Genomic DNA, 15755 nt, shown 5'->3' with positions numbered 1-15755 from the left:
CATATCGGGTATCCCATAGAAATGACCAGCTTCAGCTGCGTTGCGCAGCCACGTATAATTACTGACCGGCCCCCGAGAAGTGCGGTCGATCTCGGTATTATATTTCTAACCCATTCTTCACCTCCCTCCGCCTCTCTTTCTCTCTTTATCCGTCTCTCCGTGTAATTCGCGCTCGACAAACAGTGATTAGCTAAGACTCCGACCGCAGGCGACCTTGCACCCTCCCTCTCGTCGGCATCTCCGGCTAATTGTACGTAATAACTGACACGGAGACTCGAGGAGAGTCCAACGCCATTTATGGTCCTGCGTGAAGGCGCGAGCGGACTCCTCTCTCGTTCTCTCGGAGAAATACGCTCTTTCCACTCGGATCGTAAATAAATCGCGCGGCGATCGAAGGCCGATTGTGAAGCATTTCGAATGACAAAGGCAGAATCGGTTGGAAATGCGCTGGGCTTGGCGTTTGATTAACTAACACAATTTTTGTCATATTCAGCGAGTAGTTCCGTGTTAGTTGTTTGTGGAAACAATTTGACTGTAAATTATTGAATGCTTGTATGGTCAATTCCAATTCAATGTGATCTTTACATGATAAAGTTGAAACTGGAATCGACGAAATTAGGATTGACATTGAAATTTATCATTCTGAAGTGTCACTATGTTCCCGTTATTATTCCGCTTCGTTTCTAGTTTTGAATGTGAGTGATTGCACGAATAGCGTGGGTGACGTGTGCGCAAATATATAATAGAATGAGCGGTAACTTTGGTCGGATCGGAGATAAGCACAACTGAATCATATCTCTTCGAAATACGCGCGTCACTATCAATACCGCTACATGATTGGAAACTAGCTAGCTTTATCGTATGCTGTATCGTCCGAAGGATGAGCCTCAAATATGGAATTGTTACCGCGTGACCATGACAGACCGTATCGCGGACATAACAATATCTATTATCACTGGCAACATGGATAGAAGATATAAAAACTCTTAATCCTAGAAGTAAATCCTAGTAAAGATATCCGACAAACAATACACACAAGTATAACAGTACTATCTTCGCTCATTATAAATCATGGAAGAGAAGAAAACTCTGAGCCAAAAGTTGATAACTAAAACGCGTAAAATTGGAAAAAATAAAATACGCAAGATGTCAAGAAAATTATACAGGGTGAGGCACCTGTAAAACAGGCCACCTGAATATCTCGGCTGTTATTGGTGATAGAACAAAATGTGTCAGACCAAACTTGCATGGTTTCGAGGGACACATAATTTGTTCTAAATAATTTTTTATTAGGTGGACGCGTAGAGGTCATATGAAGGTCAACTTCGTTTTTTTTAATGGTATATGTTTTTTTACGTACCATCTAGTAGAGCATTTGAAGATGCGCACATTGATCTACGGGTCAAAATCATTCAAGGTCACTGAAGGCTAAAATTTCTAAGTGCTAGAACTTTTTCATTTCTGAGTTTACGGTATTTTCAATAGCAGAGAACTCTAGGCACTATAAACAATAATGATATCATCAACTCAGAACTTGGCGGGAAAGAAAAAATTTCTAATGGCTAGAACTTTTTCATTTCTGAATTTACGGTATTTTCAATAGCAGAGAACTCTAGGCAATATAAAAAATAATGATATCATCAACTCAGAACTTGGCGGGAAAAGAAAAAATTTCTAAGGGCTAGAACTTTTTCATTTCTGAGTTTACGGTATTTTCAATAGCAGAGAACTCTAGGCAATATGAAGTAAATTATTTTCTCTTGCAGTTGGCCTTCAGTGACCTAGAATGATTATTTTGACCCGTAGATCAATGTGCGCATCTTCAAACGCTCTACTAGATGGTACGTAAAAAAACATATCATACCATTTAAAAAACGAAGTTGACCTTCATATGACCTCTACACGTCCACCTAATAAAAAACTATTTAGAACAAATTATGTGTCCCTCGAAACCATGCAAGTTTAGTCTGACACATTTTTTTCTATCACCAATAACAGCCGAGATATTCAGGTGGCCTGTTTTAGGTGCCTCACCCTGTATATGTCTTAACTATAAGGAGTCGTTTCCTTTCCATAAATAGAGGAATTAATATGCGAATATCTCAGCGTGAATCTCAAAATATCGAAAATGATAATGAAAACTTTCGTCGACAGACGTGAAAATCTGAAGCGGAAAGGAGGCCAAAAATGGCGCCGATCCAACCTAACTCTCCGGTAAAGAGAGGACGTCTTCGTTCGAGATTTCGTAAAGACATCGCTTATCGCCGGAAATGAGCCACTACGTAAATACATTCAAGTAAGACGAGCGAAAACGACCGATATCTTGCTTCGATAATGAAACTTCCTTTCCTGATAGAGCGAAACCCTGGCATATGCAAGCGAGAAAGAGACTCGGAGAAGCTAAGAAAAACGTGACGATCGATGCACGGTCGGAAAAGGACCTCGTCCTTCGCCGGCTTGCTCTTGAACTTGAACGATGCGAAATGGGCTAACGGCGATCAATACGAGCTTTCGGCGCTTGCGAGCGCGGCGAAGCACTGTCTGGCACGGGCGGTAACTTCCCCTGCGGTGGAGTCCACCATGGTTCTCGCAAAATATCGGGCCCGGCGCAATCTTTTCTCTTAACTGCATCCATTTGCATAACCAGCACGATGCCGTTGCATGCACGCGCTGGAAAATCCCGCGGCTTGTACAATCTTTTCATCTATCGCGTTCGTTCTCCGCAATTAAAGGTCCGGGCTACATGGAGCAAGCCGGAAATATTAGGAATGCATTAACATATATTCGTTCCATTTTTTGTTTAGTTTATTTTTAATAACGTATATGTGTTACGATTCGTATTATTAAAAACGGTAAAAAACGAGAGGATATATGTTACGATCCAACACATTTCTTTATGAAGGAATAATGAAGGAACATTTATCGCTGCGAATAGGAGTTAATAAATCAGCACGGGAGTGCGTGAAATTGCAAATTCACGACCGCCTTCGAGTCCCTCCGATACGTAAACGCGAATAATTCGAGGTGGACGTTGCGGCTGACAATAATCCTGCGGAGGATCTTGGCGACGAAGACCAAGGATACGCGCCGCGATCGCGCCGTTAAGGCGAGGCGAATGGCGAATTCGCGACGCGCGAACGACACGAGTAACTGTTCCGCAAGATAAAAACTATTACTGCATATAAATTGCGAAAAAAACGCAACGCCGTACGTTGCGGGTCCGCTTCCGCGATAACTGGACAAGCTCGCGGCTACGACGCGCGGCGCGCGGTTTCGCATTGCGCCATTTACGGCAACCGTACACACGCGTCGTGGTAGAGCTGCACAGTTTACCTCGGCTATCGATTAGATTCAGCCTTGTTAAACGTGCTATCTTATCGTGGTCCGCGCTGGGACGCGGAACGCATCGCCGGCGAGTCATTGTGAATCACGGAAATCACCCGTGAGCGTACGAGCCCAAGTTCCGCAAATGCGCCGTCACGATTTAACAGTTTCGCGAGGGATGCCAGGAAATGACGCAATGACAATTCTCAACGACACAAATTCAATTCCATAAATCGATAGGAGCGCGGAGGTCTAGACCGTGGGAAGATAAAGAAAAGCACAGCAAAAGTAATGTTGTAATTATCAATAAGAATATTCTACCGATTTCTAGGGAACTTGTCTATGTATCGCATAGAGAAAATAAGAGAGACAAATTGAAATTATCAATTTTGTTTGCATGTGACTATCGGAGAATAATATTAGATTCCGTTATCTTACCGATGTCGTTTAATCAATGATTATTATCAGCAGATAAATAATTTCCCAATTCAAATAGTTATGTTTATCGTTGAAAAATTGATGCAAGCACCACTATCTCGTAGTACAACTATCTCATGGTAGGCTCCTGCTATCCAACCGTTGCAGAATTGCTCGCGATTATCGCATCTCGGGCGCGGTTAGGCAAATCGATCTCAGGGTTGTTTATATCAAACGTGACTAACAAAGTCGTAACGGCCGCGATAAGATAACACGCGCGACAACGGCGAATCCAATCGATGGCCGGCGTGAAACGCGGTTCTTGCTCCGCTCGTTCTCCTCTCTTCTCTCCTTGAATCGCCGCCATCGCGCCGCGAGGAACGGCTTTAATGCAACAGCGAACGCTTCGGAGAATGCACGCCTGCGTCGCCGTGTCTCACGGCGTAAAGAGAGATTAGATTAATTATCAATAAAGCGGCGAGTGCTGCTTTGAACGCTCCGACATGTGACAGGACACGACGCGTAATCGTCGTCCCGATTCAATCGCGATTCAGCATCTCCCAGGGCCGACTCTAACGAGCAGAATCCGCGACGCGCGCTGCAAAAGCATCTTGGACTCCTCGCAGCATCCAAGATGATCGAGTAATATCGAAATTAAGATCTAAGACGAATCACGAATTTATCACGAATTTTTGGGAGAAATCGCGGATTATTGCATTCATATTTTTTTTAATTTTATAACGCGTGTTTCTAATCTCTGGAGCTAAAGATTACGTCTCGCGATCGAAGGAAGCACTTCATTACGAGACGAAGTTCGTTCGTTTACTCAGTGGCGATGTCGGGACATTTACATCCGATCCTGGACACATTTCGCTACTTTCGCAGCTCGGTAAATATTCCCGCTAATTACAGAGAGCCGACAAAGCGGCTTCAGCTCGCCTCTGCTTTATTGGAATCGGGGGGGCAACGCTTTCACGGTATATTACTACTTGAGGGGCCCCTGCGCGCGCGGTCTCCTCGGCCTCCCCGTGGCGCAAAGTGAAATTTATCCGGCGATATCGGCGGCCGATCGCGAAAATCGGCTTGGCACGATACGCTCGCACGCCGGCCTAATGACGCTCCCGCGAGATTTACGGCGGTACGCGCGCTCCGCGCCACTATGCGACACGCAGCAACCGTTAACGGCCTCGTAGCATTTACGCTGTCTGCCAGGGGTGTTAATGAGAGAGAAAGATATTACGATACTAGCCTACTAGTATTGACGCCGTCGCTGCGTGATACTTCCCGCTTCCAAGATCCGCGCTATCGATGACGGTTGCATGATGCCGTGTGTTATCATTATGTCAGGAATGACATAATGCTGTTTGCTTCTTGGAGCAAACTGTTAGTTTATGACGCGAGTCATAACTTGGAAACTGTTATCCTTCCACGTACCTGATACTTTTTATTGCACTTTCCGTGTTTCGCTAAACGCTGATTGCGATATACGCTCGATACGAGTTTACTAATTAAGTAAGAAATTGTAATCAAATATATTAAAATAAATGACTGAATCGTGATTCAGAAATGCCAATTTTGTTCCTTGCAAGATAAATCCGCACCTCAATAAACAATTTCTATCTCTTCAAAGAAGACCGATTAAGAAATTTTTATTTCTTATTAAGAAATTAATAATTAATTATTAATTTCTTCTAATTAATTATTAATTAATTTTTATTTCTATTTTTATTAAGAAATATTTGCAGCGCACTAGGATATTAACAAACGTCGTTAGTTTAATGCAGCGTATCGCGCAACGGCATCATTCTCTGCATCGCGCGTCCGTCTCGGGATGCATTTTTTAGAGTAGGTACCAAGTATTGCGATACGAACGGGCGTTTTCTCGAAGAACCAGAGATTTATCGTGACAGGCGGATTTATCGTAGCATTCTGCGATTACGTCGAAATTTTCCTCCGAAAGATAAGCCGCTCGTAAACCTTCCACGAGGTGTACACGGCAAACGAGCGAGCTGTTCGGAGCCCCGGCTCCACGCGGGAAAGCGTCCTGGAATTCCTGCGCGCGGCTTCAACACGCGCGCCGCGACGTTATCGGCCGCGGCGGCGGCTGTGAGCCCTGGGCGAGGAATTATTCTGCTTCGTGAAATGCCGCGATTTAGCCTCGCTTACACACGTATATGCCGATCGCGCGTATCGCCGCGGGCAATCGCCGCCGTTAGACACACGCGCGAGTCGGCCAATCCGACATTTTTAGTCCATACGAGCCAGCAGCCAGCTGGTCCCACAGTCGGGCAAAATTGTTATGCCGCACCACCACCGGCCTTTCAATTGCAAAAGTAGTAAGGAAACGATAGGGTTAATAGATAATTACATAATAATTGGATAATTTAACCATGAGGGTGATGTGTCAGTCTCTCTTTGATGATTTGCAATCGATACTGAAAATAGTTTGGAGGAATACGACATGCCTGAGCAATGACTCGAATATCGCGATGGCGAGGAATAATTAAGGGAGGCTATCTCAATAGCAATCGTTATTAATGTAAGGTTCATCGAAATTAGAAATTCAGTACTAAATTATAATAACTTTATAATTTCGATATTAATTAAATTTGATTATTCTTATTGCTTGCAATATATGTAAGAAATTCGAGAATATTAATAAGAAATAAAAAATTGTCGCAATGACTTCGAATTCGGCAAATATCGCTCGCATTTTCACACACTGCGAATTATTACTTAGCGCGGCGCGATAAATAGTCGAAGCCGTTACTGAAGAGAAGATTGAAGCTCCTCGGAAGTTTTCTCCGCAGGGGGTTTCCACTTTGAGTCACGTCGTTTGCGGAAGCGTAAAGGCAGATACGGTACGTCGCGACGCGAGTCCGTGAAATATCGAGAATATTACATTTCCATCATCGGAGGTGTCAGGCTTCTGCATCGCGTTCTTTGCCAACGGCAGTGCAATTAACGCCACGGTGAAGAAACGGCGTTATCGCGACGTCGAGCCGTCAGCGCGATTCTCGCGCGCGCGCATGCACGCGGCGGGACATTTACCGCGTCGTGCACGCGCGTGATCGTTACCCGCTAATTTATAATAATCGGCCGATGATAAAATTCCGGATAGGTTGCGCGCATATTGCGATACGATGGGAGCGACTTGGCTCTTTCTCTGCCAAACACGCGCGTGCACAAAGCCGCGCGAGAAAGGCGGAAAAACGAGCTGTTTTGCAATCCAAAGAGATTACGAAAATTTCGACGTACTTATTCTTGCGAAAAACTTGCGACAAGTTTTTATTTTTTATTAATACTTTTAAATTTCTTAAATACATTGCAAGCAATAAAAATAATCAAATTTAATTAATATCGAAATTATAAAGTTATTATAATTTAATACCGAATTTTTAATTATGATAAGTGTTACATTAATAGCGATTGATACTGAGATAGCTTCTCTTAATTATTCCTCGCCACCTTGTCGCGAACACAAAGTGCAGCATCGTCCTTGTCGTGGTATTCGAAAAAAGCGAACGAATAAAGTTATCGGCAGCACATTAAATTTAAGCGCCACAACGTTGCCTCTCTTTTATTCCCGATCGCGCGATATTCACGGCTCGACGTCGACGGCTTGGGACCGCCATAAATACTCCCGGATGCACCAGGGGGATGCGAGTTATTTTCATAGCCGCGGCACGTTAGCCGTCGCCGTTGGCGATGATACGCGACGAAACGCGCGATTGGAGTGCGCTCCGCGTCCTCGGTGTTTAATCGGCGAGCCATCGGCTTCAGCACCGCGTGAATCCCTCGGACGCTTCCCAGCTGCCAAAGAGGAATCCCGAGGAACGACATGGACACGCTGTTACCCCGCATTCCGAACACGAAAATACTCGACGAACCCTTAAATTTCATTCAGCGAAGCTTCGGAATTAAATAGGACAGATTCACCAAGTCGGACACTTCGTCTGCCACTCTCAAGTCTAATCTTTCGTGTCACGCGCATACTTCCGCTCGACCATCAGCGTAAGAGCACACAGGCGCCGTTCTCCACGTGGAGAACACTCCCGTGAGTGACGGAGTCGTATTTTCTCACTCACCAGTTCATGGAGGGTCTTGAGGTCGTTCGTGACGATCTGCGGCTGCGGCCCGTAGATGAGGCAGGGCTCCTCCTCGTATTCGTCGTCGCTCTCCTCGTTGCCGGCGCCGTTCGCCGCCTTGTTCTCCGCGGCGATCTCGCGGTCGATCTGCCTCTCCATCTGCACGAGCATCGGCGCGAGCATGCCGAACTTGGCGCCGCGACGGGCCACTTCCAGCAGGCACAGTATCACGTGCCGCTCGTTCTTACGCATTATCAGGTCCTCGGTCTCGAAGAGCAGGCACTCGATGATGCTGAGGCTGTTGCGGCACCAGTCGATGAAGTTGGAGACGTTGTCGCGGGCGAAGAAGGTGCCGGCCTTGGCGTTCGGCAGGTAGGGCACATCGCTCATCTGGCTCATCGGCAACGCCAGGGAGGTTATCGAGCGTGTCATCGGCATCTTGCGGGCCTGACGCCGAGCAACGTAGTCCGCCGCATATTTCCGCACGTTGTTCGCATGCTGGAAGCAAAAAGGGATCGCTCTTTAGTCGGTGCATCCTCTGCGCCGCGATCAGTTAGCGTGGCGAACGTGGTTCGAGGCGGTGAGAAAGCGGTTCGAATATTCCGTTTTAATAACAATCTCTAGAGTGTATTATATCTCAAACTATTGGGTTGTTCGGAAAGTAATTTCGTTTTTCACAAAGAGATGTCGTTAGTCGCGTTCCTCGATACTTAACCTTACTCTAAGCGACAAATTCGTTTTATATTTTGACAACTGACATTTCAGACGTCATTTAGTATCTTATTGTGTTGCGATCTGTCAAGTAAGTTTTGTTTGGCATCACATCAAACATGGAAAATCAAAGTGAGCATTTTCGTAATATTTTGCTTTTTTATTACCGAAAAGGTAAAAATGCAGTGCAAGCGAGAAAAAAATTGTGTGCCGTGTACGGAGAAGATGTATTGAGCGAACGTCAGTATCAGAATTGGTTTTCGAAATTTCGTACTGGAAATTTCGATTTGAAAGATGCACCACGTTCAGGTCGGCCAATTAAAGCTGATGACGGAAAATAAAGGCTCTGGTGGATGCAAACCGTCGCATAACAACACGCGAAATTGCTGAAAAGTTAAATTTATCGAATTCGACCGTTTACGATCATTTGAAACGCCTTGGATTCGTTTCAAAGCTCGATATTTGGGTTCCACACAATTTAAAGGAAATTGACTCGATTCGACGCATTACCATCTGCGATTCATTGTTGAAACGTGAAGAAAATGAACCATTTTTGAAGCGAATCATAACTGGAGATGAAAAATTGATTGTTTACAGCAATGTTAAGCGAAAACGATCATGGTCCAGGCAAGTTGAACCTGCTCAATCGACATCCAAGGCAGATATTCATCAAAAGAAGATCATGCTTTCTGTATGGTGGGATTGGAAGGGAATCGTATTTTTCGAGCTACTACCAAGCAACCAGACGATTGATTCGAAAGTGTATTGTCGTCAGCTGGATGAATTGGATGCTGCCATCAAGCAGAAGCGACCAGAATTGGCGAATAGGAAAGGTGTCGTATTCCATCACGACAATGCCAGACCACACACAAGTTTGGTCACTCGCCAGAAGCTTTTACAGCTTGGATGGGATGTGCTACCACACTCACCATACTCTCCTGATCTGGCACCATCCGATTACCATTTGTTCCGGTCTCTACAAAATGCTTTGAACAATGTAAACTTCGATTCAAATGAAGGCGTCAAAAATCACTTGCTTCAATTTTTTGTCAATAAGGAGAAGGACTTCTATGAGCGTGGAATCTTAAAGTTGCCAGAAATATGGCGAAAGGTAGTGGAACAAAATGGCCAATACATCACTGAATAAAATTTCTTCTAAATATGAAAAAACCGCCTTTCATTTTTCCTTGAAAAAACGAAATAACTTTCCGAACAACCCAATATAATATTCTTGATTCGGAAAATGTTCATAATGGATTTCGTAATGGAGAGTCTAAGTCATGTTGAAATTATGAGTACTTTGTTTAATGATTCCGCCAGCGAATTTACGGCGCCTTGAATTACAATTTACGACGGTCGCGTGTGCGTCAATATATTTCATGGCGAACGTCGATATTTTATTCCTCCTGACGGACTGGAGTATGCGCGTACGCGATATTTCATCCCGCGCTATTCAACACCCTTTCCACACCCTCCGTCTCCACTTACATGGCGTGCACACACATACGTTATTTAGATATCGCGGGGACTCGACGCGGCATCGAAATCCTGGATTTACCGCGAGCATTGAAATGGCAGATGGCACCTGATGATCGTCATTCCCCCCCGACAGGAAAAAAAGACCTTAATGCAATATCGCGCTATTGATTTAGATGAGTGCGTCGCTGGAGAGAGATTTGAGATGCGCGCGCCCTTGTATGTACGAGTACGTCAAACATTAACGGGGGACACTTGAAAGCGCGATGACGCGGAGCGAGGAAAAATTCAGCCTGCCACGGTTCCCATCGCGATAGAGATGAACGACGTTAAATGTAAACGAGAATAGAATCCTCGGTTTTTCAAAATTTGCTGAATCATTGTTTTATCGTTTGATCATTTGATGAATCAAAAATTCCGTTTCAACTGCTTTACGGAAGCCTTCCTCCCCGAATTCGATCAACGTTCGTAATGACACGTATCATTGGCGGTGGGATTACTTCACCCCTTTACGATTCCTTTACGATCCCTTTCCGTTTGCCCAGTGCTCGTTTTCTGACGAACATCTGCTCAAACGACTGCGCTAGCTAACTGGATGCTCGTTTTAATGACAGTTCGTTGAACCTCCATGCTGCTCAAACAGAGTTGACGCGAGATACTCGTCGGGTGGTATTTGGGTTACTGTCGGAAAAAGAAGCGACCGCGCGCTAACGTCCCGGAACAGTCGGCCTCTAGAAAGTCACCGCGTTTAAACAAAATCGTATTTCGTCTGCGCAAACGTCGCGCCGTACGTGCAGCGTGCGTTCGCTCGCTCGCGTGCGGACGCATCGAATTTCGGTGTCACGCTCCAGCTGGAGCCCCTCGCACCGAGATGACTCTCACCCCTAGTCAACATCTAAAAACTGTGGATCAATTAAAGAAATCTGAAAATCAACTTTATCACCAGTCGATCCAAACTCGTAGTTTCCGCGCCATAAAATATGTCGAAATAACTTTTACAGCGATCCCAAGTCTTATCTTCCATATGGAGTACCTAATTTCTCTTTAGCATCTTGATTTCTTCATTTTCCCAGAAATACGAATAAGCAAAAAGCCACTTCAGATTGGCAGCGTGGGAACGAAGCGCCGAGCGTTTGATGACCTAGACTTTTACGACCGCCTTTATCAGCGTTCGTTCGTAAAGTCTATGATGATCGATTATAATTGAGCCGTAAACACCGTTGGATTATTGCCGCGCAAACGCGACAGCGACGTTTTAATCTTCGCGCAGCCTTTAATATCGAAATCGAGACCTTCCTGATGAAAGGAGGAACCCGCGTGGTTTAGGTGCCCCGACAAAACGTATCTCTCGCCTGCACGTGGAGGCCATAAGGCCGCGAGGCTGTTTACGCGCGCGCTCCCCGACGCACACTCGTAAAAATCATATCTAACGGCATCCGGTTGTTCCATCGGCCTGTCCCTGATGCCTCCCGAGGGATAATACAGAGATTAGACGATCACAACAGTAGGAGTATTGGCCGTACAGCCTAAGACCTAGGCGTGTGAACCAGGGATCCCGGAGAGTTCGAGTTCAAATCTAAGGCAGTCTCCTAGTTATTTTTCGCCTCTTACAATTCAGAAGTGGGATAAAATCCGCTACCCTTCGAAGACAGTTGAGATTCATTCGCTACCCTTCCGAGAGAAGGGAGTTGAGAAGCAGCTGGCCGGTAGTGAAGCCTGAACATGGAGGTCGGGACGGACTCAGAGGAGTGAACCAACATGGAGATTGGGAAGGACTCAGAGGAGTGAACCAACATGGAGGTTGGGAGGGACTCAGAAGAGTGAACCAAAAATGGAGGTTGGGAGGGACTCAGAAGAATGAACCAAAAATGAAGGTTGGGAAGGACTCAGAGGAGTGAACCAACATGGAGATTGGGAAGGACTCAGAGGAGTGAACCAACATGGAGATTGGGAAGGACTCAGAGGAGTGAACCAACATGGAGATTGGGAAGGACTCAGAGGAGTGAACCAACATGGAGATTGGGAAGGACTCAGAGGAGTGAACCAACATGGAGGTTGGGAGGGACTCAGAAGAGTGAACCAAAAATGGATGTTGGGAGGGACTCAGAAGAGTGAACCAACATGGAGATTGGGAAGGACTCAGAGGAGTGAACCAACATGGAGATTGGGAAGGACTCAGAGGAGTGAACCAACATGGAGGTTGGGAGGGACTCAGAAGAGTAAACCAAAAATGGATGTTGGGAAGGACTCAGAGGAGTGAACCAACATGGAGATTGGGAAGGACTCAGAGGAGTGAACCAACATGGAGGTTGGGAGGGACTCAGAAGAGTGAACCAAAAATGGATGTTGGGAGGGACTCAGAAGAGTGAACCGACGATTTGGAGATATTCGGGGGCGAATGTAATGTCAGGCTGGCCGAGCTGTAAGATCTGGAAAGATAGTCGAGATCTGGCAACGAGCGAGTCAAGACGTGTTACGCGCAAGCCAGTTGTTACATTACGTTCTTCTATTTTATCGTACCGTATCTCAGTAAATTCTTGTGTGGATTATCAAGGATTCTTTTCATCTTTATCCCACTTTCGATACCATCCCACATATAAGTTGGGGACTCATCGAGTCCGCCAACGCGCCGTTACAGTGCCGAACGCGAGCGACGATAATGACGATTCAACGAGCGGATCGTTTTGTCGAGGACTCTTCAAACTGACAAAAGAGGAAATGTCCTGCACCGCCGAGAACAAAGCCGACACGAGTGCATTTTTTTGCCTTTCTTTCGTGCCACTTAAACGAGCGACTGCGCGATTTTACAAAGTAAAGGGATCACGTTGCTCCAACGCGGAGCGAGTCGTCTTCTGCATCTGCCTTTGCAACAGCGAACGAAAACAGATTTAGTAAAAGAAAAATTAGTAGGTAGATTAGAGAAGATTTGGGATTTTTTCTACAAAAACGACCCTTTCTGAATAGTTTAGATCAGTGCTCGGAATTAGTTGCCCTTTTCGGGCCGATTTCAGAAGCGACGCCTATCATTCCCCCACTAACGCTCGACGCGTGACGGCCGAGCCGCCGAACGCTGTGTCTCAGGGGTGCCACTATATGAGATATGCGCTGAAGAGCATTATCCCAGCGCCCTTTCGTCCAGTCATTAAAATTTTTCTAGCTAAATAGGTTTTACTTTCACAATGAAAAGCGAAGTACTAAATTTTCAATTATTAATGTAGTAGAGGAAAGTCTCCGATTATGAGATACCATATCGATTTTGCCGAATGTAAGGAAATCTATAGGCAGAATTTAAAAATGTAATACGTTCTCTTGAAGAGAATTTAACAAGCTTTAATTTGGTGAAATGAAAAATCTAATTTAAATATTATTTTTTCTGAAAATTAAAAAAATTTGAAAAAAGAGCTTTACGCAAGATCAACTAATTCCGAGCACTGGTTTAGATTAATGATTTGTTAATTGGAGCGTTATTAATCGGATCTTCAGGTTGTCGAGGAAGCATTGAGCGTCACTGCGCGCTCGAGAGGAAGAGTCGTGCTTATATGATAAAAGACGAGAAGTGGCGCATATGGTAACACGGTCGGTAGATGAAGCGACGGCAGGATGTCGTATTACGTGACCCCTGACCCCCTCGCGGTATCGTCATCGTCATCGTCGTCGTCGTCGTCGTCTATCACCACCACCACGGGTGTACGAATGTGCCTAATGAAAATGGACGCTGCACATTCTGCGTTTGTAAATTGGATCGGTTGCGAAGCGTTTCATTGCGCCCGAGGGGGAACGCCGTGGAATCGAGCGTAATGCTCGCTACGCCGTGGAAGAAAACCAATGAGACGCAACCAACGAGAGCGCAAGTAACCATTACTCATACGCGTGTAACCCCGTAACTTAATTTAGTTTCTAGGGGCCAGGCTTGCGCGCTAAACCGTTGCTAGAATTTATGGCGTATGGAAATTTGTTCGTTTCCGCCGGGGCAAGCGGGACGAAGGGATGTAATCTAATTAAGAATATTAGAACGCGAGCGCGTCGCGACAGATGCCGCCGGTGACAACGGGCCCCGTTGTTGATTCTTGCGGCGTGGAGTTGCGAGAGTCGAACGTCTCGCGATTCAAATCGATCGCGACGCGAGCAATCCGGATAATCGCTACCCCCGCGGTCGTAGGTGCATGCGCCGACTGCGCTCGGTTCGATTAAAAAGCGATCGATGCTAATAACGCCCTTCTGACGTTTAGGGCGGCCGACAGGTGGAATCTGACGGTCGTTCTCGGCAATTACATGCGTATTAGCGTAATGCCCGAGACCGCGGGCTCAATTACAGATTTTACCGGGGACGACTTTACGGAAATTCGTCTTTCCGCACCGGCGTGCCGAAAAGAACAGAGTCCGCGCACTAACGAGCGATCGCGCCGAGCGGACCCGCGCCGCTGCGCGCGATTGACACGCGTGCACGTTTCGCAACGCTCGCGCAATTTAGATTCCTCGCGCGGAGAGTTAATTACCCTCCGGTTTCCATTCTTACAACCGTGGCGAAATTCTTCGGCCGGCGGAGGCGCGTGGTGGCTCCCCGCGAGGATGGTTTGCGATCCTGTCGTGCCTGCACGCCGCCCGGAGGTTAATAAACCTCGGCCGTTTGTACGCCTAACAGTAAGACCTCGCCCGGCACAAAAGCGCCGTGAATCATCGCGTGTTCCACACGCGCGCGTCGCCTCGCAAAGCGCGTCGCGCGCTTGCAAGTATGTGAAATCGTGCGAACGTGCCTTTTCGGGGCCTCTTATGCGTGGTCTCAGTCGACGACACGTCACAAAGTACTTCCCGGGAAGTCAAACACGCGTCGTTGTCGTTAAGACGCGCGAGAGTTGATGGATTGGCATCGAGCGTTTCGAAATGAATATATTTACGATTTTGTAAAATGGTCCCCGAGAAGGAAGAGGGACTTTTTCGTAAGACGGAGCCCCTCGCGGGACGAATACACTTGATCGATAAGGTATAATTTGTAGTTCCACAAGAACGCGATGCAACGGACCATTGACATTCGTAACCGCGGCCCATCGGGGAAGACTTCCTTCATAATTGTCCCGAATTGCTTAATAGGCACTTAACGCCGATTAACTGATAGCCGATAGCGAGGGAAAAGTATCCATCACTATTATCTCAATGAATTATCATCCCGTTACATCATCCGCGTGGTAATTTATCTAGCGGTCATTCCGAAGGTTGTGGACGAGGGTCAATTTCATTATCAGGATTATTTTAATGCCTCGTTTTCCGAATAATTATATATCAGCATTGCCACAAATCATCTCATACTCCGACTACGACTCCGAGAAATAATTATCTGCCGCGTGTTACGAGTTGTTTTTATTATCTTTTATTACGCGAGTCTACTTGCGGCATCAACGGTACTTCGCTACTCCCCGAAAAAAGGGGGAAATGATCACAGGGCAATTTATGCGAAAAGGCACAATGAACCTTCCGAGACGAGTTACGTCAACGGACGCCGGCATTGAAACACGTCGAGATCGTAAAGACGGATGTCGAAAGTCCCAGACCGCGTCTCGCGGTCGTCGGCGTCGCGGCGCCCGCTCTTGATTTTTCCCCGGCTATTTCCGTCCGTTGTTTTTACGACGCACCCCTTGCATCGTGTTTCGGGAGCACGCGCGCGACCGCGTCAGGGTTCACGGTGTATATTTAGGCACGAAGGATGAAAAGGCCCACCCCCGTGTAGCCGTCTCCGGTTCCGAG

The 15755-nt window shown here is 46.3% G+C and overlaps 1 protein-coding gene across 1 annotated transcript in view; it reads right to left on the bottom strand.

Moving 5' to 3' along the window:
* Positions 1 to 15755, bottom strand: part of LOC105277020 (GAS2-like protein pickled eggs) — a 69534-nt gene that overhangs the window by 34115 nt on the left and 19664 nt on the right. The window contains exon 3 of the mRNA XM_011335138.3: positions 7830 to 8327. Within this exon, the coding sequence (XP_011333440.1) occupies positions 7830 to 8327 (498 nt within the window). The remainder of the gene's footprint in view (positions 1 to 7829; positions 8328 to 15755) is intronic.

The sequence above is a fragment of the Ooceraea biroi genome, chromosome 3, assembly GCF_003672135.1.
Source record: "Ooceraea biroi isolate clonal line C1 chromosome 3, Obir_v5.4, whole genome shotgun sequence".
Lineage (NCBI taxonomy): Eukaryota > Metazoa > Arthropoda > Insecta > Hymenoptera > Formicidae > Ooceraea > Ooceraea biroi.
This window is presented reverse-complemented; position numbering and strand designations above follow the sequence as displayed.